Genomic DNA, 23,049 nt, shown 5'->3' with positions numbered 1-23,049 from the left:
AGGCTTGTCCTTGTGTCCCTACAGAAGGATCTGGAGTTCGGCAAACCCCATCCTCACCTATTCTCGCCCAGCCTTACCATCAACGGTACCAAAGTCCTTGTGTTTCTATTTTCCCCGATCCGGATTGTGCTTCGCCCCTGAAGCTTCCTCTTCCTCCACGGCTCCCAAGTTGATGTCTGGCAAGGAATCTTCCAGAGATGCGATTTATCTCCGTTTTTGGACTCCCATCGCTAAGATCTGTCACACCATGATCTTGGTAGACCCATGTCAACTCCCCTGGCCATCCCCAAAGTCTATTGGATCTCTGCGGATGAGCTCAGGACTTGATTTTGGATTGCTAGCATCCCAAACGGTCCTACCCAACCTCTAAAATCCCAGGTCTACTCTATATGGCCCTATGTTTTCTAGTAAACATTTCTTAGGTTCTTTGGTTGAACTCGGTGTCCGAAGACTGCATCTGAGAATCCACTTACCTAGAATGATTTCTAGTAACATAGTGTATGGGAGGTCCCTGGGCTTTGCTCAAGCTGTGATTTTGATTGTTAACTGGAAGAACCACACCCCGTTTATCTCTATGCTAACTAGCGTTTCTAGTTCTCAACAACATCCCATCAACCGCACCAGTTTGGTGTTAATAACAACCCACCAGACCAAGCCTAAATCACATCTACCATTGTCAAACCGGCTGCATGCTTTGTGTGGAATTCTTGATCTCTTTGGCAAAGGGCGCCATAAGAGAGAACACCCACCTGTACTGCTACGGTTTGTCATATCTACATGGCTTAATTTGGTTTTTGCTCCCTTTGTTTGTGCTGATTGTGACGCCTTGCTTCCCTATGGTCTATTGCCCTGCACTTCAAAGTTTTCATCTGACGTATATAAGCAAACTACTATCAGCATCACCACCATCCCTAGGGCTGAAGCCCCCCGAATCCCTGCCATGGCATTGCTTCTGCTAGTGCTCCTCGCTCCGGTGAGTTCCTTGGCCCTGATTCTTCTATCAAAATCACAAAGTCTTATGACCGTGATCTCCTTGCTATCTATCGTGTCCCTCGATGATGTTCAATCTTGCAACCATGACCTCACATGTCTCAAGCTGCTTCTTTGCATATGTTTCAAAGCTCTCATGGACTTTTGCTTGATGTTCTCTACCTCTTTATTTATGTTTATGGCTTTGGAGAAAGCTTATGCTTGTAATGTCTTGAATTCTGGGAGTTTATATCTTCCTCTTTTTTTTTTTCTTTTTTTTTTGAATTTAATGTGAAATTATATTCAAAAGGAAAAATACTTTGTTACAACTAGTGCATCTGTTTCAGAATAGATTAGACTGAAAAAAACCTTAAATTTGCAACAAGAAAATGATTCTAAAGGAACTAAACACGTGACTGTAACCAGAGCTGGAATGCTGGTTGAAACCGTTGATCCCCCATTCTCCCAGTCACAAGCAGTTGATCTCGAACCTGTCTATCCACCCAGCCAATCAAATTCGCAGCAGTAGTTGGCGACTCCCCATGCCTCCTCCCATTGCGTTCTCTCCAGACTGAATACACCGTGGCCTAGAGAACATATCTGATAAGAAACCCTTCTGTCCGAGGCAACTGAGGTTGAGAAATGTGAGCTATTAAAATAGTCCATCTGTTGAGACAGCAGCCTTGAGCAGATTCTCTGCCAAACCTAACCACACATCCGAGACAAACGGACAGGAGAAGAAGAGATGGTCACGCGTCTCTAAAATCGAGTTGCAGAAAGTACACAGTCCCGCAGCCCCACCATTCCACATAACCATGCGAGCACCAGTGGAGAGACGGTCTTGGACGGCGAGCCACACACAGAAGGAGAATTTGGGCGCACAATGAGTGAACCAAACCCCCTAATGCTAGGCGACCATACTCGTTGTGGTTCTAGTATGGTTCCACGTATCCGAAGTGGAAAACTTGGATCGAATAACATCATTCCTACCACGCCATAGAACTTTATCCCCCGCTACCGAGCGTGCATCTCTCATTTGGTACAGGACCTGTTCGACCTCATTGAGCTGATCCCCCCCCCCCCGATGTCGCCTTCGACGATGGTGATCCCATGCTTCTGCTAATGTGCTCTGCCGACATATCCCCAAGTCAATAATCCCTCTCTCCCCCACTACCTCCAAAAGATAGCCCATGTCCGACCAGCGATCATACCAAAAGGATGTAGTTTCACCATTTCCCACTTCTATTTTGCAAAAATCTCGTGCCAAACCCCTGTATTTAAGTAGCTTTTTCCATATCCACGAGCCAAGACTGGTGGTATCCTTAATTGACCAAAAAGAAGCCTGCTTTAGTAAGTTTGAATGAACCCACAAAGAATTTCCCTTCGAGACCACACGCCAAATTAACTTCAAATAGCTCACAGTATTAGCTTCATGGATAGATCGCAGACCAAGTCCCCCCTCGGCTTTCGGCTTACAAACTGCCTCCCACGACACCTTAGCTTTCTTAGGATTCAAATCAACCCTGGACCAGAGAAATCCCGAGCACATGGAATCGATAGTCTCAAGTCATTTTTTAGGTAGAAAGTAAGCGCCAAGCCAGAAATTACAAACACTCCAGAGGACCGAGGATATCAAATTGAACCGTCCTGCATAAGAGAGATGACGTGCTGTTCAAGAACCTATCCGCTTCCGAAGCTGTTCCAGCAAGGGAGAGCAGTCGGCAATTGTGAGCTGCATTGTGACCAACAGCAAGCCTAGGTATCGAACCGGCAAACGACCTACTTCAAAAGGGATTTGAGACTCTGGTATAACCGACTCCATACTGATCTTCAACCCTGACATCTTGGCAAACTCTGCAAAGACAACAAGAATTCCCATGATAGATCGCAGCTTACCGTCCGTTAGAACCATAAGATCATCTGCAAAACTCAAATGCGTGAGACCTAGTTGACGACACCGTGGATGGTAACCGATCAACCGCTCCCCAGCCGCCTTATCAAGCATTTTCGAAAGGACATCCATACATATGACAAACAAATACGACGATAACGAGCAACCTTGACGGAGGCCTCTAGAGCTTCAAAAATATCATGCAAGTTCCCCATTCACTTGTACTGAAAAAGAAGTTGTAGATACGCAAAGCATCAACCAGTGAATAAATAGTGGCGGAAACTGCATAGCAGAGAGGGCTTTAGCTAGAAACGACCACTGAACCGAGTCGAAGGCTTTGGAAATAACAAATTTTATTGCACATCGACTAGAGATAGAGTCATTGTGGTAATCTTTGACCAACTCGGTTGCCAACAACACATACTCAATCAACAATCTATCTTCAACAAACGCAGACTGATTACTTGAGATAAACTTGGGCAGCACACGCTTCAGTCTATTGGCTAAAACTTTGGAAATCACCTTATATAGCACATTGCAACAAGAGATAGGACTATAATCTTTCATTTGCCTTGCTTCTAATGATTTGGGGATGAGTGCAAGTATAGTAGCATTAACCCCCTTTGGCAAGAATCCTTTTGCAAAAAAAGATTGAACCACCAAAACAAACTCCCTTCCAATTAACGGCCAAGTTGCCTCCACTGTGCATCCATCAGGTCCAGGGGACTTATCAGAAGGCATAGAAAACAACACTCTTTTTATTTCCTCACCCGACACTTCTCTAGTAAGGGCATGAAATTCCACTGCAGTGCAACGATATGGCAACAAACTCGCCATCCCTTCCTCCGAGACACCCTCAAAATCAGAAGGAATATGCTGTAAGAACTCACTAAAGTGTCGCTCAGCTTCGAATTTTATGTCTTCTGCCGTGACAACAACCCGACCATCAAGACATTGCACTTCCCGAATACTATTATGTGCTTCTCTCACCTGTGCTGCTCTATGAAAAGTTTTATTGTTTAGATCTCCCACCTGTAGCCAATGCAACTTGGACTTCTGCTTGAGGTATTTTTCCTCCAACCCTGCCAGGAAATCCCAGCGCCGATAAGCCTCATTCTCCTCCTCCATAGCCTTCACTGAAGGCTGCAACAAGTTGGCTTGTTGCTTACGGCATAACGTATCCAGAGCCGCCTTAGTCTTCTTAACAAGATTCCCCATTCGCAGCTTAGCCAGACTGCGTAGACGAGGTTTAAGACCTTTTAACTTCTTCGAGAATCGGAACAGAGTGGAAGTTGACAAAAACAGAGTTTCTGTGTTGTTCCAGTAGTCAGCCACTGATGGCATAAACTCCTCCATTTCCGTCAAAGCATTCACAAATTTGAAAGGCCTCCGTCTGGTAACCGGAGCAGCCTCCCCACGGACCATGAGTCGACAATACAAGTGATCTGAGCAGCCGCCTACCTCAAAAACCGTATAACTCTGTGGGAAAACATTTCCCCACGCAACGTTCACCATCACACGATCCAGTTTCTTAAGGATCAAATCATTTTCCCTTTTATTGCACCAAGTAAACAGAGGACCATGGAAGGTCATGTCCACTAACGAACATGAATTAATCACCGCTTGAAAGTCCTACATACCCGCTGTGATCATCGGATTATCATCAACACGAGAGTGCTCAGCCATATCAAGTGTTTCATTGAAATCTCCCAATAGAACCCAAGGTTTATTACGAAGTAAAGGAGATGCATAATGATCCTGAATCTCCTTCCACAACTCTTTCCGGGCCTCCACTGTATGGAGAGCATACACGAAAGAGCAAAAAAACTCCTCTTCTTGATTATCCAACTTAACATAGCAAGTAATGAGTTGTTCACTTTTGAAAAAAGGATCAACCCTAAACCCAAATGCACCCCCTGCTACTATGTTCATAATTCGTCAACATTGACCAACCGGGAAACAACTTCCTCTCCAGTTTCACCGCTTTTGTTTCCTTTACCCTAGTCTCCAACAAACAACCAAACTGAAAATTACTCCTTGCAACCCATTCTTTGATAACGGAATGTTTAGATGTCTTGTTTAAACCAAGAACATTCCAAGAGAACCCTGGCATTAAGGTTTTGAGTGTGGCTTCCTACCCGGAATCCTAGGCTGGTCCCTAGTCGAATTAGTAGGAAGAGTAGATACTGTTTTCTAAGCCGTTTTTGTCCCTCGATGGGAATAAGTACGCAAGGGGACCTCCCCCTGTGAACCCTGCAAACCCTGCGGTTTAGCAGTCTCCTGAGGCTTGATTGTAGTCTGAGCAACCAAAGCACTCGAGCTAGGGTCGACTACTAAAGGTATATCCTGATTTTCATCCGGAACATCACCCAAAGCTGAGAAAGAGTTTTTCGAAAGAGAGACTCCCTCCACCAATGTCAAATTTTTTGTTTTCCCGGGACTCCCTCGAGTCGATTTAGGCGTGATCCAAACCTCTTGCCCTGGTTTCTCCACACTAACCGGAGGTACACCACCCTTATCCGAGACACCCACTTCCGGAACCAACTCTGACTGTTTCTGCAAGATCTACAACAACAGTCTCTGCATTAACACTATGGTGAGGTTTGGGAGAACCGCTATTTTGAGCCTCACTTGAGCCAATATCTTGTTTTTCTGCTACAACCACCTCAGCGGATAAACAAATTGCACTTAGGTGACCCCATTTCTCACAACATCCACCAGTTGAATAGAATCACCAGTTTGTTAAAAAAAAAAAAAAAAAAAAATTGCAATATCATCAACAAATCTGTTGTTTTCGCTAAGATGTTGTTGTTGAAGCATATATAATATGTTGGATCTGATTTTAATTAAATTATTTTGAAAGTTCTAAACTGAGAATTGTGATATTCATGTTTTCGTGTCATTAGACAAATTATTTTCATATACTAGTAGTTCCATAACAATTAGTTAAATATAGTTTTCCCAAGCCAAATTTTATGTGCTCGTGTCTAGGACCGACCACAATAAGTTTAATAGTGGATTTGTCTATTCTACCAAAATTCAATTATGTTATAGATTTATCCCAAAAAATTATAACACAATTATTATCAGCAAAGCAACATATCATATCGATCTATTTGATAATTTTTCTTCGACAGTATTTTGAAAATCACTAAGGCGATATCACAAAAAAAATATATATATATATCCATTTTCAACTTAAGATATGGAACATATATCTAACTGGGAGTCATTTACTTCTAAATTTGCTTGTCCATTTTTCACAACTACATGAAACATGGTAAACGCTAGGGTGATTTCCCCCAAAGCCATGATGGACACATTAACATATTATATCATTCCATTGGTAAATATATCATGCAATGAGTCAACAGTCTCCTTAAAACAAGGATCATCAGTCATATTTTTTGTTGTTAAATTTAACTGCACTAGTGTGATGGTATATAATCTAAGGCATAGTTCAATCTCCAAACAAAGAAGAGCCAACAGATCATATTATCGCAGATCATATTATCGCAGATCATATTAAAAGAGAAGTAAAAATTTAAAGATGTCCAAAATTATTAGTTTAATTACTTCAATTGCCGCTCAATTATTGTTTTTAGAAAAAAAAATCAAAATTAATAAGGGTAATTTGGTATAGATGAAAAAATCAAATGGATCATCCAGTTATAGAGTCTCAAATCCATGTGTATTTAATATGGATTTTACCTAAAATAACGAAAAATCATTAATAACTTCGTCGTTTTATGATTTAATGGAATATCCTAACAGAAATTTAATTCTGTTAATTTATTCCACTAGAAGATATAACGACGTGTCTCATTTGCCACAGTCAACGAAAATTTACGATTAAATTGGAAAGTCAATTAAACTTAGAATTTTATTTCAACACATACAAAATTGATATTTTTTTCACCATTTTTACAAAGTTCAGGCTTTTTATGAGGCTTTTTATGACATTTTTTTTCCTTTGAAATATCAATCGTTCTCCTAAATTTGAGCTACGATATACATACTTTAGGACTAGTAAACCTTATGCTCATAGTTATAAAATATGGAAGTCAACTTGGTTAAATTTAAATGAATCTTTAAAGTAAATCAGAAGAATTGAACAAAATTGTAACTTACAACAAATTCTATCCAAATGTGAGCATAAAACATAGGAATTGGTTCTTCAAAATTTTTGTTTAGTTTTCTATAAAATTTATTTCAAATGATATTATTATCAATTAACACCATTCTACTATTGAATAAGATTAATATTTAACAAAAATAGAAAAATCAATTAATTGAAATAGCATCATAATTTTTTTTTTATAAAATAAAAAATAAATTTTTTCTTACCAATAATTTTTTTTCTCTTCTATATATAAATTAGTGTTTTTTTTTTAATATTTTTTACACAAAAATTATATAAAAACATACATGTTTAGACATTGAGTGGTAAGTCCATCTTTTTGGTCTAAAAATGTTGGAAAGCATTAGCCTCATCTCCTGCAACTTCTCTCGTCTTCCTCCTCTTCTTAAACCCTACACACGACCTCAAACCTTAACACAAACCCCAAACCTCCTTCTTCTACAATCAAAAGCTTCTTCACCATTTCCAAAATCTTACAGAATTGCCCTTTTCTCAAAATACGAGAGGAAAGACACATTCTTCCATGTCTGCTGCAAAAGCTCTTTAAACAACCCAGAACCAGAGAAAACTCAAATCCAAGATGAAGGAAGAGATTGGTCAAGCTCAATTTTGCTTTTTGCGCTTTGGGGTGCGCTTCTGTACTATTGCTTCAATCTCGCTCCTGATCAAACACCGGTACGCATCTAACACCGAAGCCTTTTTGTGTGATGGATTGGTAGTAACTTCACATTGACCTCTTAGATTTGATCAATTGTGATTTTTTTTTTTTTTTTTTTTTTTTTTTTTTTTTTGCAGACGCAAGACTTGTACTTTTTGAAAAAGCTCTTGAATTTGAAGAGTGATGATGGTTTTAGAATGAATCAGATCCTTGTTGGGTTATGGTACATCATGGGTTTGTGGCCTTTGGTATATGGCATGCTCCTGCTTCCCACTGGTCGAAGGTATCATTACTTTTATGGCTTCTTCCTTTATCCTCTTTAGAGAGTTAAGTAACACTCTAAGCTGCAATGAAATAGAGAAAAACTAGTAGTTTAGAGTTGTCTGATACCATATTAGAGATTGTTCAGTGAAACTTTCTCATCAACTCTCATATTAGTGTTTATATTCAATCTATTATACACTTTGTTCGACAGTAAAACCCCGGCTTGGCCTTTTGTTGTGCTTTCGTTTTTCGGTGGTGTATACGCTCTGTTACCTTATTTTGCCTTGTGGAATCCTCCTGCTCCTCCTGTTTCAGACACTGAACTGAGAAAATGGCCTTTGAATATTCTGGAATCAAAAATAACTGCTGGGGTAAAAGATCTCCCTCTTTTTGTAATCTTTATTCATGTCTCTCGCCTTTTGGTTTTCCATTACTGAGAGTTGACACATTTATGCATCAGGTAACTCTTGTTGCAGGACTGGGTATAATTCTTTATTCAGTAGTTGGTAATGCTGGTGACTGGACAGAGTTCTATCAGTACTTTCGAGAGAGCAAATTCGTAAGTTCGATATGCTCATTCTTTTCCAGAAATGCAAATCATCTTTTTGCTCATATTTGACATACCTTCTCAAAATGCAGATTCATGTTACGAGTCTTGATTTCTGTTTACTGTCTGCATTTGCTCCGTTTTGGGTTTACAATGACATGACCAGCCGAAAATGGTGAGTTCTATACAAAGCTATTTACCGTGTTTACTCAAGCAAGACCCTTTTCTTTTCTATTGAACACACTGCTTCTTTTTCAGGTTTGATAAAGGCAGCTGGCTTTTACCGGTATCAGTGGTGCCATTCTTGGGACCTTCTTTGTATCTTCTCCTACGACCAGCAGTGTCAGAGACGACAGCTCCTAAAGAATCTCCATCATCTGACCCAAATCAATAGCAACATCAACGCTCACTCGATGACAAGAAAATTGTCACGGAGTTTCCAAAAGCCGAGGAAGGTTTCTCAGAGACTATCAAATTTCTGATGCATGAAGGCTGATGATAAGATTAATGAAAATGGTAAATCACCAGTGCCACAAATGTATTCTAGAAGAGGGAAATGTAATTCTAGATCATACAGAGGGAAATGTAATTCTGGATCATCAGAACAAACTACTCCAGCTCCTTAACAATAGATTCAGTACTACAGTGAAAATGTAATCTTACCAATATTTCATTAACAAGAGAAAAACTCCAACTTTATTGTAGTAGATATAACGAAACGTGGAAAATCAAACTGAAATATATAAAGTTTGTCGCAAGTCAAAGAAAATTGTTTAGGCATACAACTTGTTGAGTTCATCTTTGAATTTGGCCTTAATCTGCTCCCTCTTTATCTTGAGAGCAGCTGTGACTAATCCCGACTCCGGTGTCCACGGCTCTGACAGCAACTTGATCTTTGCTGGAAGTTCAAACTTTTCGAGTTTTGCCGCTTTTCCTGCCTGAAATTGTAAGAGTTTGGAATACATATATTAACAGATGTAAGTATGTAAAACCTGAGACGGCTATTGAAAATACAAACCTTGGTAAGAGACTGTTGAACCTCCTTGACTGCATCACCGTTCTCGCATAGCTCAGCGAAGTCACTGTGTTTAACTCCGGCTTCCTCTGCCCATTTCTCTAATGCTCCGTGTGATGCAACGACAAGAGCTACACAGTAGCTGTTCATTGGGTCAGCATGTACCATGATGTTATCAACGTAGTTGCTTGAACCCAAAGCTGCCTCCACCTGTGAAACACACAATTCAGACAATAAAAAGGCATGAGGCGATAATAATATCATACCATCCTCATTTCTCCATGTAGAATTTAAGTTTTATTTGGCAAACCTTTCCGAGAGATACGTATTCCCCGTGTTGAAGTTTAACAATATCTTTCTTTCTGTCAATAACTTCAAGACATCCATCAGGGTGGAATCTTCCAATATCTCCGGTGTAAAACCACCTCGTGCCCTTCTCATCAACCTGCATTTTGTCATGTTGACCCTCAGAAATCTATATAGCAAGTGGGTAACTAAGCTCCTAGAATATGCAACACCGTGTGCTTTACCTTGTAAACCTCATCGGTTTTTTCTTGATTGTTGAAGTAACCTGCTGTTACACTGTTACCACCTACCACAATCTCCCCTCGAGGCATTGGTTTGTCTGAAATTCTGTAGCCACCTTCTTCCCAAGAAACAAGCTGCAAGATGAAAATTTTTTCTCATGATTACAAAAAAATTTACAAATTGTCAATGTGTTGTGTTGATTAAAGATTGTCTGCGAACCTTAATGTAGCCGCATGGAAGTGGAGGTCCTACACGGCCAACAGAAGGGTCGTCCCACTCAGAAAATGTAGCTCCAGCACACGTTTCAGTCAATCCATATCCTTGACCGATGGGAGCCCTAACAGAAAACAATGGGCAGTCACAATCAGAAAAAATCTAAGCCCAAGCATTATGAAGTTGCTATGACGAATACAGACAAGTACAACCATACCAACGTCACTAATGATGTGAACACAAATCCAAACGATTTCAATGGCATTTTCCCAAGCTAATATGGGACAAGATGTTATGAACCAACTATTTGCTTGAGAATTAAGAAAGATATGAATGCTTAGCTACCTCTTAACCCTAATTCTCTCTTAGAGAATAAGGTTAATTCTTGGGGCTTCGTTTCTCATTAATCAATAAAGACCATTATATAGGCCTTGATACAACTTAATCAAAACCCTAGTAAAATATAGAAAATACTTTAACGTAGAATGGAAATTATGAAAACCAAATGCATAAACTAAAGCACCAAAACCAATTAATTAAAACGTCCTAACCATACTCTAATCTACCTAACCATGATCACGTATCACAAGACTCGTATGGAAATGTCAAAAGTGAGACCACAGAGGATTCTCTTACCCCATGCAGATATTGATGAAGCGTTGTGAATCAGGAGATAGTGGAGCCCCTCCACAGAGCATAAACCGGATGTGTCCTCCAAGCACAGCACGCACTTTCTTAAAGATTAGAGTATCCCACAACATTTTCTCCAGACCCCAGGCACCAAACCAGCTTCCATCCACAGCTGCCAGCCGGCGCTTGTATGCAAAGTCAAAAAGGGTCTTCGCCATCCCTCCCTTTTCCTCAACCTAGATTATTACGTATAGAAATATAAATGATATAGCAAGTAACTCCAAAAATACACACAACATTATTGTCGCTAAGATGGTACCTTTTTCAGAACTCCATCACGGACACGATCAAGAATAGCAGGAACTGCAGTCATGATAGTTGGATTTAGAGCTGAAACATCTCCTTTAGTTCCTTTCTTAATTTTATTAGAAGTGTCAGTCAAAGTCATTGCTGAGCCATAACCGATGGCACAACCTGAGGTAAAGACCACAATCTGAAGAAAAAAAATCATGATTTGGTAAGAAAGAGCAAGACAATAAGGTAGTACTTAAAAGAGAGAGAGAGAGCACCGTAACATACCTCAGCTTCCAGCTCAAACACATGAGCCAAAGGTAAGTAAGCAATATATGTGTCATTCCTATCCAGTTTTGGAATAACCTTCATAACTCCTGCAGCAGTTGCGACAAGATTCCCGTGGGTAATCATAACTCCCTGAGTGAATACGCACAACGAAAGGTTAGGAAAAACTGCAGTGATAGATTTGCTAAACGAAAATAAAATATGGTTTCCCGTATCAAGAATTCAGGCAAGCAAAAACACATAACAAAGAGCAAGGAAGCAGTCCAACACACACACACACCTTTGGTAGGCCGGTACTACCACTGGTAAACATTATAACAGCAACTCCATTCTTCGAAGGTAAGATGGGTTGAACAGGATTCTTCTGCCCCAGTTTCTCAACTTCAGAGATGGACGAAACAGTTGTGTCATCCATATTATTGAAGTCACTAGGATCAACATCTACTCCATCTTCTTCAATGTAAATAATGTTCTTTATAGTCTTCAAGCTTGATTGTATCGCACACAACTTTTTAAGTTGTTTTGAGTCGCATATTAGAGTCGACACTCGTGTCTGTCAACAATACAAAACTCTATATTCAGAGATCCAGCAACCAAATTTAGTAATTAAAGAAAACATCAACGTCAAAAACTTCCCCTACCAACCTCATTAAGTGAGTAAATCAAAGCCTCTTCTCCTAAAGAAGCATAGATTGTAACAACGGTTATGCTCTGCCTGAAACATCCCTGAAAATTTTGACCAATTTCATCAAACAATATCAAGCAAAAACCCACATAAACAAAAAAACGGCAACCATTAGCTAAAATGAAGGAACCTGAAACGCGATAAACCACTCTGCACGAGTATCCGAAAAGATAGCAACACGAGTATCAACATTATGTCCAACATTAACCAACCCGGACGCAAAGTTACAAACACGATCAAAGACCTCTGCATAAGTTTGCCACTTGTACTCTCCCAAATGAAGCTTCTCAAACTTCCTGCCATCACTAGCCGTAACAAACTCTTTACCAATAAACTCTCTAGTCCCAAGCAACCGATCTCTCGAATACTTTTTACAAGACTGCTCAAACAAAGCAGAGATAGTTGTAGCTCCTTCCCAAGGAACAGTAACCAAATCAGGAGCACTAGCATGACGCATCGTATAACCTTCCTCGCCGCCTAATTTGATCGGAACACCTCTCTTTTTCCCCTTTTTGCTTCCGTTGAACACAACGGAGAGTAACACAGGTACAAGTAAAGCAACGACTCCACCTCCTATGATCCCATAGACTCCAAATCCACTCGGTGAACCCATTGGATTCACCCCAGAATCTTCCATAAGAGCGAAGAAAGCTACAACAACGGAAAGGAACAATTTTAACCGGACCCGATGATGATCGATCGAGCGAAACAGAATCCAAAGCTAAGGAATCGAAAAGTTTTGGGAATTGTGGGTTACCTACGAATGGGATCGAGGGATCAGTGAAAGGAAGTTTCTTGATGAGTTCTTCGAATCGTATTCCAAAAAAAAGAAAGTGAAAGTTAAAACCTTTTTCGCTGTTTGAAAACTTCTGAACAATCCGAAGCTTGTGGACTCTGTCTTTTATTCGAGCAGCCGTGGTTTAGAGAGGAATGATTCGTCGGTACGGTGATGGACACGTGGCTGTTGGGTAATGGAGGGACACGTGGATGTTTTTCTATTTGGTTTTTTGTTGCCACGTTTACTTAAAATTCCGGGGAAGCTGCTTCGTTGAAGTTCTAAAAGATTCTCCCAATTGAATAATATGGAAACGCTGATTTTTCAAATCCAGTGGCAACTAAAATAGTTATAGAAAAATACGTAATAACGATTAATATTCAAATGTTTCATTCTTTACCAACTGGGATAGATTCCGAATTACCAATAAACTCTCTATAATGTTTTGAGAGTCTGAAATATACTTAATTAGAATTTATATCTGAGTATGTGATTTTAATTTAAAATATTTTTTATCAATATAAATTTTTAAACTCATATATAATCATTCAAATTTTTGAATATAAATCTTTATAAACACTAAACTTACTTTACTAAGTGATATTGAAACGACCGACCTTTTTTTTTTAATAAATAATAAATATAAATAAATAACTACAACTAGTGGTCCCATACCTACTAGCCACCTAACCAAATTCACAATCAACAGCGGAATAACAAACCAATAAAATTAAGCATGTGATTTTAATTTAAAATATTTTTTATCAATATAAATTTTTAAACTCAAATATAATCATTTCATTTATGAGGCAAGTCTTGAGTTCGACTCATTTCAGCATCAACTCTGCTGTTAGCTTCTTTTTTTCTTCCTCCTCGAAGCTGCTCTACGGTGGCGGGATGGCAACGGATCTTGGATCACCATCTCCGTTTGACTCGCGTCGTCCAGGCTCGTCGGAGGACCTGTTCCGATGAGCATCCGCAAAAATTTGGGCGGCGGCTGCAACTGTGTTCTTCAGTTGCAGAATTAGGGTAAACGAAGCCGGTTTGATTCCGGTTCGTGTTTTAAACCTGGGTCAATTTTGATTCACGGTTTTTTATTTGGTTTGATGTAAGTGGTTTAAGCCCTTTGGGATTTGTAATGGGCTAAATCCGGAAATAGCCCATTGGGCATTTATTTATAAAATTGAATAGCCTTTAACAAAAAAAAAAAAAAAAAAAAACAAACCAATAAATATCCAATAAACCAATAACCAATAAAATAATAACCAGTATTAATTCCAATCACAAACTAATGGTCCAAACAGCATAAATCAAATAACCAGCAATCCTAAACAATGTTCTAATGACTCAACTCTAGCAACCTAGCAATGCCAGACAACATCCAATCGAGTCCCTAGAACATCCTCTTCTTCATTGCCTTGATTCTACGATCACACTTTGCCTTTACCTGCACTATAAACACAAATTGAGATGCATGAGTATTTGATAAACACTCAGTGAGGCAATCTTCCCATCTACTGGGCTATACACACAAGCAACAATGATTCCAAAGTTCCAAACAAGCATCAAACAAAACACACAAACCAGGAAATCAAACATCGTCTCGCTGGAAGGGAGGTGTCAACCGACACCAGCCTAGTGTCGACCAACACTGGCTCAATGGTGTCGACCGACACTACCCCACAGTGTCGATCGATGCCCAATTTGCTGGTGTCGACCGACACCAAGTGGTATCGATCGACACTCCCTCTGCAACTGCGATCCGCGCGAAGTCGAGAGTCGAATCTCGCTCCCAAATCTCCTCCAAATCGTCCAATACTCAAAACCCAAGCCTTATACCTCCATAAGAACCTGTATCAACCAATCCCAGCAAGAAAAACACACAAACAAGCAACAGCAAGCAAGAACAAGGGAATCAAAGGCTTAGATTAGCCATGGTCATGCACTCACCTCTTTGCAGGAAGATTCAGGCCAAAAGCAACGAATCCAACCTTCCTAGCAAGCTTCTAAATCCTTCCTAGCTTCCAATCTCTCAAGAACAGCCAAGAAATCTCCGAATCCCACTCAAAAGCTCAAGAACCAACTCTCTCTTTTGTTTTTCTCTAAAAGCGGCCAAACAACACAAAAACACGACCTTAGGTTGTTTTCCCCCTTTTACAACTCGATTTTAGGGATTTCCTAAACCAACCACACAAACCGGACGATTAAAATCGAACCGACCAAACCGGTCACAACTAGTGTCGATCGACACCTCCTGTGGTGTCGATCGACACCCTCACCAAAATCTCAATAATAGGTTTGCGGGTGTTACAGATATACAACATATATATTGTTGAAGATAATATTTTTTTGTTTTTTTTGTTTAACATCTATCAAATTTCATTAATATGAACCAAATACAATCAATGGTTTATGGAACAAACATTTGTGCGGAATTTTACTTTAATTTTTTATTAATAAAAATTATTTAATATAAATATAATTATTTTAAATTTAAAAGATAGATTTATATAAAAGTCATACTTATTTTACTACTCCAGAAATTATAAAATAGCAAAAACTAGGAAAGATAAATTTCATCTGCCATATTCTGATATTCATATGTAAGTTTCCTTCATGCATTAGTCTTCGTCCTCGTCCTTCCTATGTTTTCCAGTGATACACAAAATGCAAGAACCCACAATCATCGAGAGGATCACAAAACCAAAAACGGAAAGGAATGCCACTATAAACCATTGCATTTTTAAATAACCGAAAGAATTTAGAAATGGAGTTTACGTTGATATAAAACTTTTTCCTGCCTTTCTCTCTTCATTCAACATCCATTGCTAATATACAATGGATTTCAAAGGGATTTTGGTATGGTTGAATGAATCCAAATTTACTAATAATTTTGATATTGTCTCTAATAGTAATCGGATATGTATGATGTTTATCCATAAAACACAAATCATATACATTAAATTAATTTTAAAATACCTTATTATTAAACTTTTAGTAGAAGAAATGATACATTTATCAAAACATAACTACATTTAATAGCTAAATTTCATTATATTTGGTAGCAATTTAATTGCTAAATTAATAAAATAATAACTAAATAAAAAATGAATTAAGTAAAATAAATAAAATATTGAAATATTAACAAAAATAGTAATTGGATATGCATGATGTTTATCCATAAAACACAAAGCATATTGAAACAACCCGACCCTTTTTTTTTTAATAATAACATTAAATACAATACATAATTAAGCAGCCCATACTACTTAACTAGACCAACCTAAATCACAACTCTTCTTTAAACCAATAACAACCAATACACACAGCGGAAACATACCAACCCTACAGAACCATTACAACATCAATACAATACCAATCCTAAGCATTCTATCCAACAACCTAGCATATATCTATCCAAGGTTCCCAACATAAACAATATAGCAAAGACCAACAACACACAAACGAGACCCTAGATCATCCTCCTCCTCATCGCCATGATTCCACGTCACATACCTTTACCTGCACACCACAAACAACAATTGAGATGCGTAAGTATTATCACAAATACTTAGTGAGGCAATCCTCCCATCTACTGGGCTATACACACAAGCCACTGAGAAACCAATGCTTAACAAATAACAACCAAACACAAACAAACCAGGAAATCACATAACAAGCAACTTGGTGTCGACCGACACCAGAGAGGTGTCGATCGACACTGACCAAACATGGTGTCGACCGACACCTAACTGGTGTCGATCGACACTCCCTTCGCAGACGCGAACTGCACGAATCCAAACGACGAACCTCCGTTTCCAATCATCTCCAATCCGTTCCAACCTCACCCAAAACCTTCAGGAACCTATAAGAACCATAACACAACCACCACAAGCAAGAACAACACCACTAACACAACCAATCAAGCAAGAACAACACTACAAAGCACCACCAATCAAGCAAGAACAACAAAGGATTCTCAGGCTTAGATAAGCCATGGTCATGCACTCACCTTATCTACTGATTATAACAACCAATACAACCAGTTGAGACCCTCCTAACATCTGAAACAGCCCAGAAACGCCCTACAACAAGCCACACAACCAAAAACGACTTATAACAAAACTGGACAGAAACATCAGAAAAGAACAGTCTCAAAGACGAAACCCTAAAATAAAAACCAACCGTTATCTATCAAATCTCTCCGGTGAAAAGCTACCCCTAGACGTCACGAAGCTTCCCACAAAATTTCAGCACGATCAGACACCACACGAGACCACGATCTTAGTTACAATCTCCGATGGTCTCAACTCGCGTCTGAGAAAACGTGTCTCACGAAACTGCCAATAACTCATCGACTTTAAATCCAAATCTACTTCTGTAAAAAGGCGAATGACGATGAAACACTTGGGAATAAACCTACCAAATTTCATTACCTTTGAGAACGATTTGATATGCCGAAACTGTTTCCTCCCAAACCCTAAAGATTCTGATCTTTCTCCTTTAATCTCCTTCACACCACAATAGGCTCTCTCCTCTCTCTCTATCTCTGAAAACGGCGACAAGACACCCTAAAACCCTTAAATTTGTCGCTTCTCTACTTATAACACGATTTAGGGATTTTTCCTTGAACCAAACCGAACCAAACAGCAATTAAAACGAACCGGACCAAACCAGAAAACATGGTGTCGATCGATACACCAAGGGTGTCGATCGACACCCACACCAAAACCTTAAAAATTGGTTCGCGGATGTTACACATATGCATTAAGCTAAATTTAAGATAATTTCTTATTAAACTTTTAGTAGAAGAAATGATACATTTATCAAAACATAACTAAAATTAATAGCTAAATTTCATTTTTTGGTAGGAATTTAATTGCTAAATTAATAAAATAATAACTAAATAAAAAACCAATTAAGTAAAATAAATGAAATATTGAAATATTAAAAACAATAGTAATTGGATATGCATGATGTTTATCCATAAAACACAAATTATATGCATCAAACCAATTTTAAGCTAATTTCTTTTTAAACTTTTAGTAGAAGAATTGATACATTTATCAAAACATAACTCAATTTAATAGCTAAATTTCATTTTTTGGTGGGAATTTAATTGCAAAATTAATAAAATAATAACTAAATAAAAAATGAATGAAGTAAAATCTATATAATAATAACAATCTGAAAAAATGCAATCAACATTTGCGATTTTTCGTCGTACCTTTTCGTAAAATATATATATATATGTATTGACAGAAAATTTCAACGGTTGCATCTCTTTAAACGGTTGTGTCTATTCAACATTTTTATAAATTTATATATAAGTGACTTCTCATCATTGTATTCAATTTTCTTTATTTTATATTTTTGACAGAAATTTTTTGCAGTTCCGTATCTCTAAAAAGTTGCATCTGTTGAATATAGAGTTATGTCTTTTACAAACAGTTGTATCTATTCAAATGTTCGCATCTTTATAAATCTATATATAAATAACCTCTCATTATTGTATTCAAATATAATAATAACACTCTGAAAAAATACCAACAACAGTTGTGATTTTTCGTCGTACATTTTCGTAAAATATATATATTTTTGATAGAAAATTTCAACGGTTGCATCTCTCTAAAAAGTTGCATCTGTTAAATGTAGAGTTGTGTCTCTTACAAAAAGTTGTGTCTATTCAAATGTTTACATCTTTATAAATTTATATATAAGTGACTTCTCATCATTGTATTCAAATTTTCTTTATTTTATATTTTTTTGTAAAAAAATTTACAATTGCGTCTCTCTAAAAAATTGCGTCTGTTGAATACAGAATTGTGTCTTTTACAAACAGTTGTGTCTATTCAAATGTTCACATCTTTAGAGATCTATATATTAATAACTTCTCATCATTGTATTCAAATTTTTTTTTATATTTGTATTAGTTAAAAGAGAATTTGTTAGCAATAACGTCTCATCACTGTGAGAAATTTATTGCAGTTTTATATATGTTTTTAATTGTTGTATTATTTAATTATATTCAGTCTCTATGTATACAACCATCTATTCATCGAGGGTTATCGTTCTATTGGTATGAATCCAAACCGAAATTTTTGTTTTTAGCTGTTAAAAAATGTGGTTCAGTTTGGTTTTTAAGAAAATGAGAGCATATTGGCTCGTATATGTTTGTTTTTTTTATGTCACAAGCATATATATATATATATATATTTGTCTACTCCATGCTTTTTGATTAGAAAACTAATTGTATTATAGAAAACAATATGGATTTCTATATTTTTACTTTAAAAAAAAAATATAATCATGAAATATCAAGGTAAAAATAAAAATAAAATATCATAGTTTTTTTATTATATTTTCTAGAGTTGGGAATATTCAGTTTATTGAGAGATGGAAAACTGGTGATCAACAGAAAGATTGACGGTTGAGATGATTATCCAATAAACTATCTTGACAACAAAGACTTATCTACAACTTCATATAGGTTAATGGAATTTGTATATTTAGTTCTAGTCATAATACACTCAAATTGAAATCTTAACAACAAAAGATACTGAATATGAAATATTATAAAAGTTTGAAAAGGTTTTGGATTCTGACTGCCAAAAAAAAGAGGAGCGTGTGAGAGCAATGAATCCGGCCGTCCTTGGCCGACCATCTTCCTTAGACACGCACATTGTGATGCTACATCATACACCTAAATATTATTGTTATAAGTTCTAACTATTATTGTTCCCCTATAATATTTATTATATTATTTATTTATGTGTGACTCGAGATAATTAACCAGCATCTTATGGAAAAAAATTAGTAATAAGTACATTCAATATTAGATTAACCATGTATATATAATCTATTATAATTGGCAAAATGTTTAATGACTATAGGTTGTTTTATATAAAAATATGTTTCATCAATAAAACGATAGTTGTTTTTATTACATATACATTTACAATATTGCCTTTATGAAAATAGATGTATCCTTTTATATGAATATATAAATGATTTTTGATTTAAATAAATAAAATATGTGATAATTTTCTGTTTAGTTATATTCAAATTTGCTAGGATTGGTAATTTTCTTACTGATTGACTGAATAGTAATATTTATATTCATTTTTATGAAGTAAAAATTGATTTTGGAAATAGAAATATGTTTGAGTTATGCTAAAAAGGATTAAAATAATTAATAGAAATGAATTTAAACAAATCATTATGTCAATTTAAGAATGGTCCTCAATTAATATTTTTAATATTTATAATTTGTTTTATGATTATTAAAGAAATTTATAGTGTCTTATATAATGTATTCATATTTTTATCATTTAAAACAAAACAAAAAAAAAATTTAAAAATATAATCATTTACATATCATATTTGACAATAAGAGAATAAATTGTAACGATTCATAAAATATACAAAATATGACTGTAAGGTTAAGAAGAGAAGACATGACTGTAGATTACATTTATACATTTTTCAGAAATTTAAAAATATTTTACGAAAAATTACGACGATAAAACATAGATAAAAGGTTACATTGAAAAGACGCAAACGGAAGGTTAAGACGAGTAAAAGCGAACAAAATAACACAACTGATATGTTATCTCATGGCAGTTAATCGTAAAAATTTGTTTAATTTGATGTGTGTAGCACTGATAATTATTTAATCATACGTAAAGGTAAGATTATTTAAAAAAATATATTTTAATAAAAATATAAAGAATGTTTCAAAAAATTTGTATGTTTTTGAAATTTTTATTAAATAGTTTAGGAATACCAATAGTTTAATTAATAAATTTAATTAAAGAATTTTTCTAATAAATATTTTACTAAAATGAGTTTCCGTGATATCGCGGGGGCTCTATACCTAGTAAATGAAATATTGAAATATTAAAAACAGTACTATTAATTTTTTAGTAGTTAATAAAAGTAATAACTATATAAAAATGTATTAATTAAAAGAAATAAAAATTTAAAAGTAATAAAAATAATATTATGAATTTTTTTAGTAATAATAATATAATTCATCATTTAACAAAAAAAATGATCGTATTTTAAAATTATGAATATGTTAATGAGTTTTTGAGATTGCATCACAAAACTAACATTTAAAAAATAAAATAAAAACTAACATTTAAAAATAGAAAATGAATTTTTAGAAAATATGTAACTTGTTTAGTGAATGGATATTCATTATCGGGTTTAACTGTTTGATAATCTTAGCATTTATGACATGGTCCAGAGTTCTATTATGGCAGATGATGATTCACTTGGTATATTTTATTAAAAATGGAAAAGTGCTCACTGTGGAGTCCATATTTTATGATCCGCGTGAGAAAAGAGAAGAGGTGAGCATACCAAAAGACCAGGGGATAATTTTATTTTTCTTTATATTAATAGTTGATTAAAGCAGCCACTTCTATTCATTTGTTTTACAGGCAAGAACTGCAAAAAACCACTTTGCTAGCGTTGAAGGGGATCACCTAACTTATCTTAGTGTTTATCGGGAGTCAGATAAGTTCTTGGAAAAGAAAAAAGTAGCCGGCAGTGGAAACAATATTGATAAAATTATGAAAAAATGGTGTAAGGAGAACTTTGTGAATAGCCGTTCCTTGAAGCATGCTCGGGACATATATAGGTTGGTACGGTTATGCCTTCTTTGTAGACGGGTTTTAATGTGTCTTCATGCGGAAATGCATGCTTGAGTTTCGTAGATGTCTTGCTGCATCATTTTTCCTTAAAGCAGCACAGAGACAATTGGACGGTACATACAATACAGGTAGGTTTACCTATATATGGTGGTTCATTTATTATTTTAACATGTAAATACGCCTATTATGCTCTGCTCTTTTAGCAAAACTTCCATCGATATCTAATGACTTGACAGGGCTTTGGAAAGTGGTGAGATTGTCCACATCCACCCAACTTCTGTTCTATTCCGTGCTTTGGAAAGTGTTATATTCGACGAGCTCATGCAAACCAGCAAGAAGTACATCAAGAACCTCGCAAGCATTGATCCCTGATGGTTGGCTGAGTTGGCTCCTCATCATTACAAAACCGCAGAGTGAATTTAGCTTACCCCCTTAACTTATTTTCTAGGTAAAACACAACAATATCTCTCATCAGTTTTTGAAATTTTAACATGGCATAGAGAGAAGATTTACATCTCCCTGGTTCTTTTTGTAATCATCATTTCTCTCTCTCTCTCTCATGCAGATATAACTATTTCTATCCTGATGGAGGTTGAATACTGATACCACTGGAGACTGATGCTGAACATTTAAAGGGAATGCGTTCGGTTGATAGAAGATGACTGTGGCTGAGCTTAGCATTACTTATTAGGAAACAAGAAGCTTAATCTATGCTATGTGAGAAGAAAGTAAAGACTCAAGAAATACTCTGTTTCTTTATTATGATTTCAAGATAGTTTTTACACAAAGAAGACAATGTCTTATATAGACAACAAAGAGAACAATCTAGAATTGATGAGTCACTGTGACAGCTCTCATTACAGCTGTGATCAGCTAGTCAGCATCCTTATCTTGCAGTGAGCTAAAACGGTTGTGTAGCAGAGGCATTGCAGGTACAGCTTTTGGCATGACTTGAGAGTGTTGACCTTGACCAGCTTTCTTTATTGGGCTTCCTCCTTGTTGGATCATTTTGTGGCCCAGCTCACAAGTATCACTTATATTCCCCCTCAAACTTGTGGTGGGTGGAACACCAACACCAAGTTTGTGTCGCAGACTCTCAAACTCACGCCTGGGAAGAGATTTTGTAAAAATGTCTGCAAGTTGAAACTGAGCTGGGCTGTGTTGTGTCTCAATGTGTCCCAATGCTACTTGCTCCCAAATGTAGTGGAAATCAGTGTCAAAATGCTTTGAACATTTGTGAAGAGCAGGGTTTGTACTGAGATCCACTGCAGAGAGATTATCACATTGGAGCAAGGTTGGAAACTGTTGGGATATCCTGAGATCACGAAGAAGGAATGATAGCCAGGTTATTTCGTGAGCCGTATCAGTTAGCGCCCTGTACTCTGCTTCAGTAGACGAGTGTGAGACCGTTTCTTGTCTTCTAGCCGACCAGCTGATCAGGTTTGGACCAAGAAGAATGCAGAACCCTGATGTGGACCGACGAGTTTTTTTGCA

At 36.8% G+C, this 23,049-nt stretch overlaps 5 protein-coding genes and 1 long non-coding RNA gene across 6 annotated transcripts; 2 read left to right on the top strand and 4 right to left on the bottom strand.

The window, feature by feature from the left end:
• Positions 1-1,373: 1,373 nt before the first annotated feature.
• Positions 1,374-1,786, bottom strand: LOC147926769 (uncharacterized). Its single transcript, XM_087487203.1, has 2 exons — positions 1,646-1,786; positions 1,374-1,556 (listed from the first exon to the last, which is right to left on the bottom strand). The coding sequence occupies exons 1-2, from the start codon at positions 1,784-1,786 to the stop codon at positions 1,374-1,376; spliced, it is 324 nt and encodes a 107-aa protein (XP_087343329.1).
• Positions 1,787-1,876: 90 nt separating this feature from the next.
• On the bottom strand, positions 1,877-2,992 carry LOC147926768 (uncharacterized). The gene is made up of 2 exons (XM_087487202.1): positions 2,718-2,992; positions 1,877-2,492 (listed from the first exon to the last, which is right to left on the bottom strand). Exons 1-2 carry the CDS (start codon positions 2,990-2,992, stop codon positions 1,877-1,879), a joined length of 891 nt encoding a protein of 296 aa, XP_087343328.1.
• A 4,276-nt stretch (positions 2,993-7,268) lies between these two features.
• LOC104747120 (uncharacterized) lies at positions 7,269-9,164 on the top strand. Its single transcript, XM_087486701.1, has 6 exons — positions 7,269-7,676; positions 7,797-7,942; positions 8,135-8,294; positions 8,384-8,482; positions 8,563-8,645; positions 8,729-9,164. Exons 1-6 carry the CDS (start codon positions 7,332-7,334, stop codon positions 8,862-8,864), a joined length of 969 nt encoding a protein of 322 aa, XP_087342827.1. The 5' UTR covers positions 7,269-7,331; the 3' UTR covers positions 8,865-9,164.
• LOC104747121 (long chain acyl-CoA synthetase 8) lies at positions 9,117-13,233 on the bottom strand. The gene is made up of 12 exons (XM_010468692.2): positions 12,878-13,233; positions 12,251-12,771; positions 12,081-12,161; positions 11,716-11,988; positions 11,436-11,567; positions 11,176-11,349; positions 10,863-11,092; positions 10,233-10,350; positions 10,016-10,147; positions 9,796-9,930; positions 9,489-9,695; positions 9,117-9,408 (listed from the first exon to the last, which is right to left on the bottom strand). The coding sequence occupies exons 2-12, from the start codon at positions 12,755-12,757 to the stop codon at positions 9,244-9,246; spliced, it is 2,154 nt and encodes a 717-aa protein (XP_010466994.1). The 5' UTR covers positions 12,758-12,771; positions 12,878-13,233; the 3' UTR covers positions 9,117-9,243.
• Positions 13,234-16,092: 2,859 nt separating this feature from the next.
• Positions 16,093-17,468, bottom strand: LOC147926767 (uncharacterized). Its single transcript, XR_015581959.1, has 4 exons — positions 17,332-17,468; positions 17,081-17,235; positions 16,908-16,980; positions 16,093-16,417 (listed from the first exon to the last, which is right to left on the bottom strand). It is a non-coding gene; the product is annotated as an uncharacterized LOC147926767 (long non-coding RNA).
• Positions 17,469-20,738: 3,270 nt separating this feature from the next.
• LOC147926766 (pre-mRNA-splicing factor ATP-dependent RNA helicase DEAH10-like) lies at positions 20,739-21,927 on the top strand. The gene is made up of 5 exons (XM_087487201.1): positions 20,739-20,774; positions 21,163-21,252; positions 21,343-21,542; positions 21,651-21,683; positions 21,792-21,927. Exons 1-5 carry the CDS (start codon positions 20,739-20,741, stop codon positions 21,925-21,927), a joined length of 495 nt encoding a protein of 164 aa, XP_087343327.1.
• Positions 21,928-23,049: the final 1,122 nt, after the last annotated feature.

This window comes from Camelina sativa, chromosome 15 (genome assembly GCF_030686135.1).
Source record: "Camelina sativa cultivar CO46 ecotype springtype chromosome 15, ASM3068613v1".
NCBI classification, from domain to species: Eukaryota; Viridiplantae; Streptophyta; class Magnoliopsida; order Brassicales; family Brassicaceae; genus Camelina; species Camelina sativa.
Note: the sequence above shows the minus strand (reverse complement) of the source record. Positions and strands in the feature narration are given on the sequence as shown.

Coding starts and splice junctions, on each gene's coding strand:
- LOC104747120 (XM_087486701.1), top strand. CDS start 7,332: ATGTTGGAAAGCATTAGCCTCATCTCCTGCAACTTCTCTCGTCTTCCT. Junction 7,677..7,796: donor TCGCTCCTGATCAAACACCG/GTACGCATCTAA, acceptor TTTTTTTTGCAG/ACGCAAGACTTGTACTTTTT. Junction 8,483..8,562: donor ACTTTCGAGAGAGCAAATTC/GTAAGTTCGATA, acceptor CTCAAAATGCAG/ATTCATGTTACGAGTCTTGA.
- LOC147926768 (XM_087487202.1), bottom strand. CDS start 2,992: ATGGATGTCCTTTCGAAAATGCTTGATAAGGCGGCTGGGGAGCGGTTG. Junction 2,493..2,717: donor GTTCGATACCTAGGCTTGCT/GTTGGTCACAAT, acceptor TCTCTGGTCCAG/GGTTGATTTGAATCCTAAGA.
- LOC104747121 (XM_010468692.2), bottom strand. CDS start 12,757: ATGGAAGATTCTGGGGTGAATCCAATGGGTTCACCGAGTGGATTTGGA. Junction 11,989..12,080: donor TGATTTACTCACTTAATGAG/GTTGGTAGGGGA, acceptor TATTGTTGACAG/ACACGAGTGTCGACTCTAAT. Junction 9,409..9,488: donor TTCAACAGTCTCTTACCAAG/GTTTGTATTTTC, acceptor TTACAATTTCAG/GCAGGAAAAGCGGCAAAACT.
- LOC147926766 (XM_087487201.1), top strand. CDS start 20,739: ATGAGTTTCCGTGATATCGCGGGGGCTCTATACCTA. Junction 21,543..21,650: donor CATGCTCGGGACATATATAG/GTTGGTACGGTT, acceptor TCCTTAAAGCAG/CACAGAGACAATTGGACGGT. Junction 21,684..21,791: donor GGACGGTACATACAATACAG/GTAGGTTTACCT, acceptor ATGACTTGACAG/GGCTTTGGAAAGTGGTGAGA.
- LOC147926769 (XM_087487203.1), bottom strand. CDS start 1,786: ATGGTTATGTGGAATGGTGGGGCTGCGGGACTGTGTACTTTCTGCAAC. Junction 1,557..1,645: donor AGAATCTGCTCAAGGCTGCT/GTCTCAACAGAT, acceptor TATGTTCTCTAG/GCCACGGTGTATTCAGTCTG.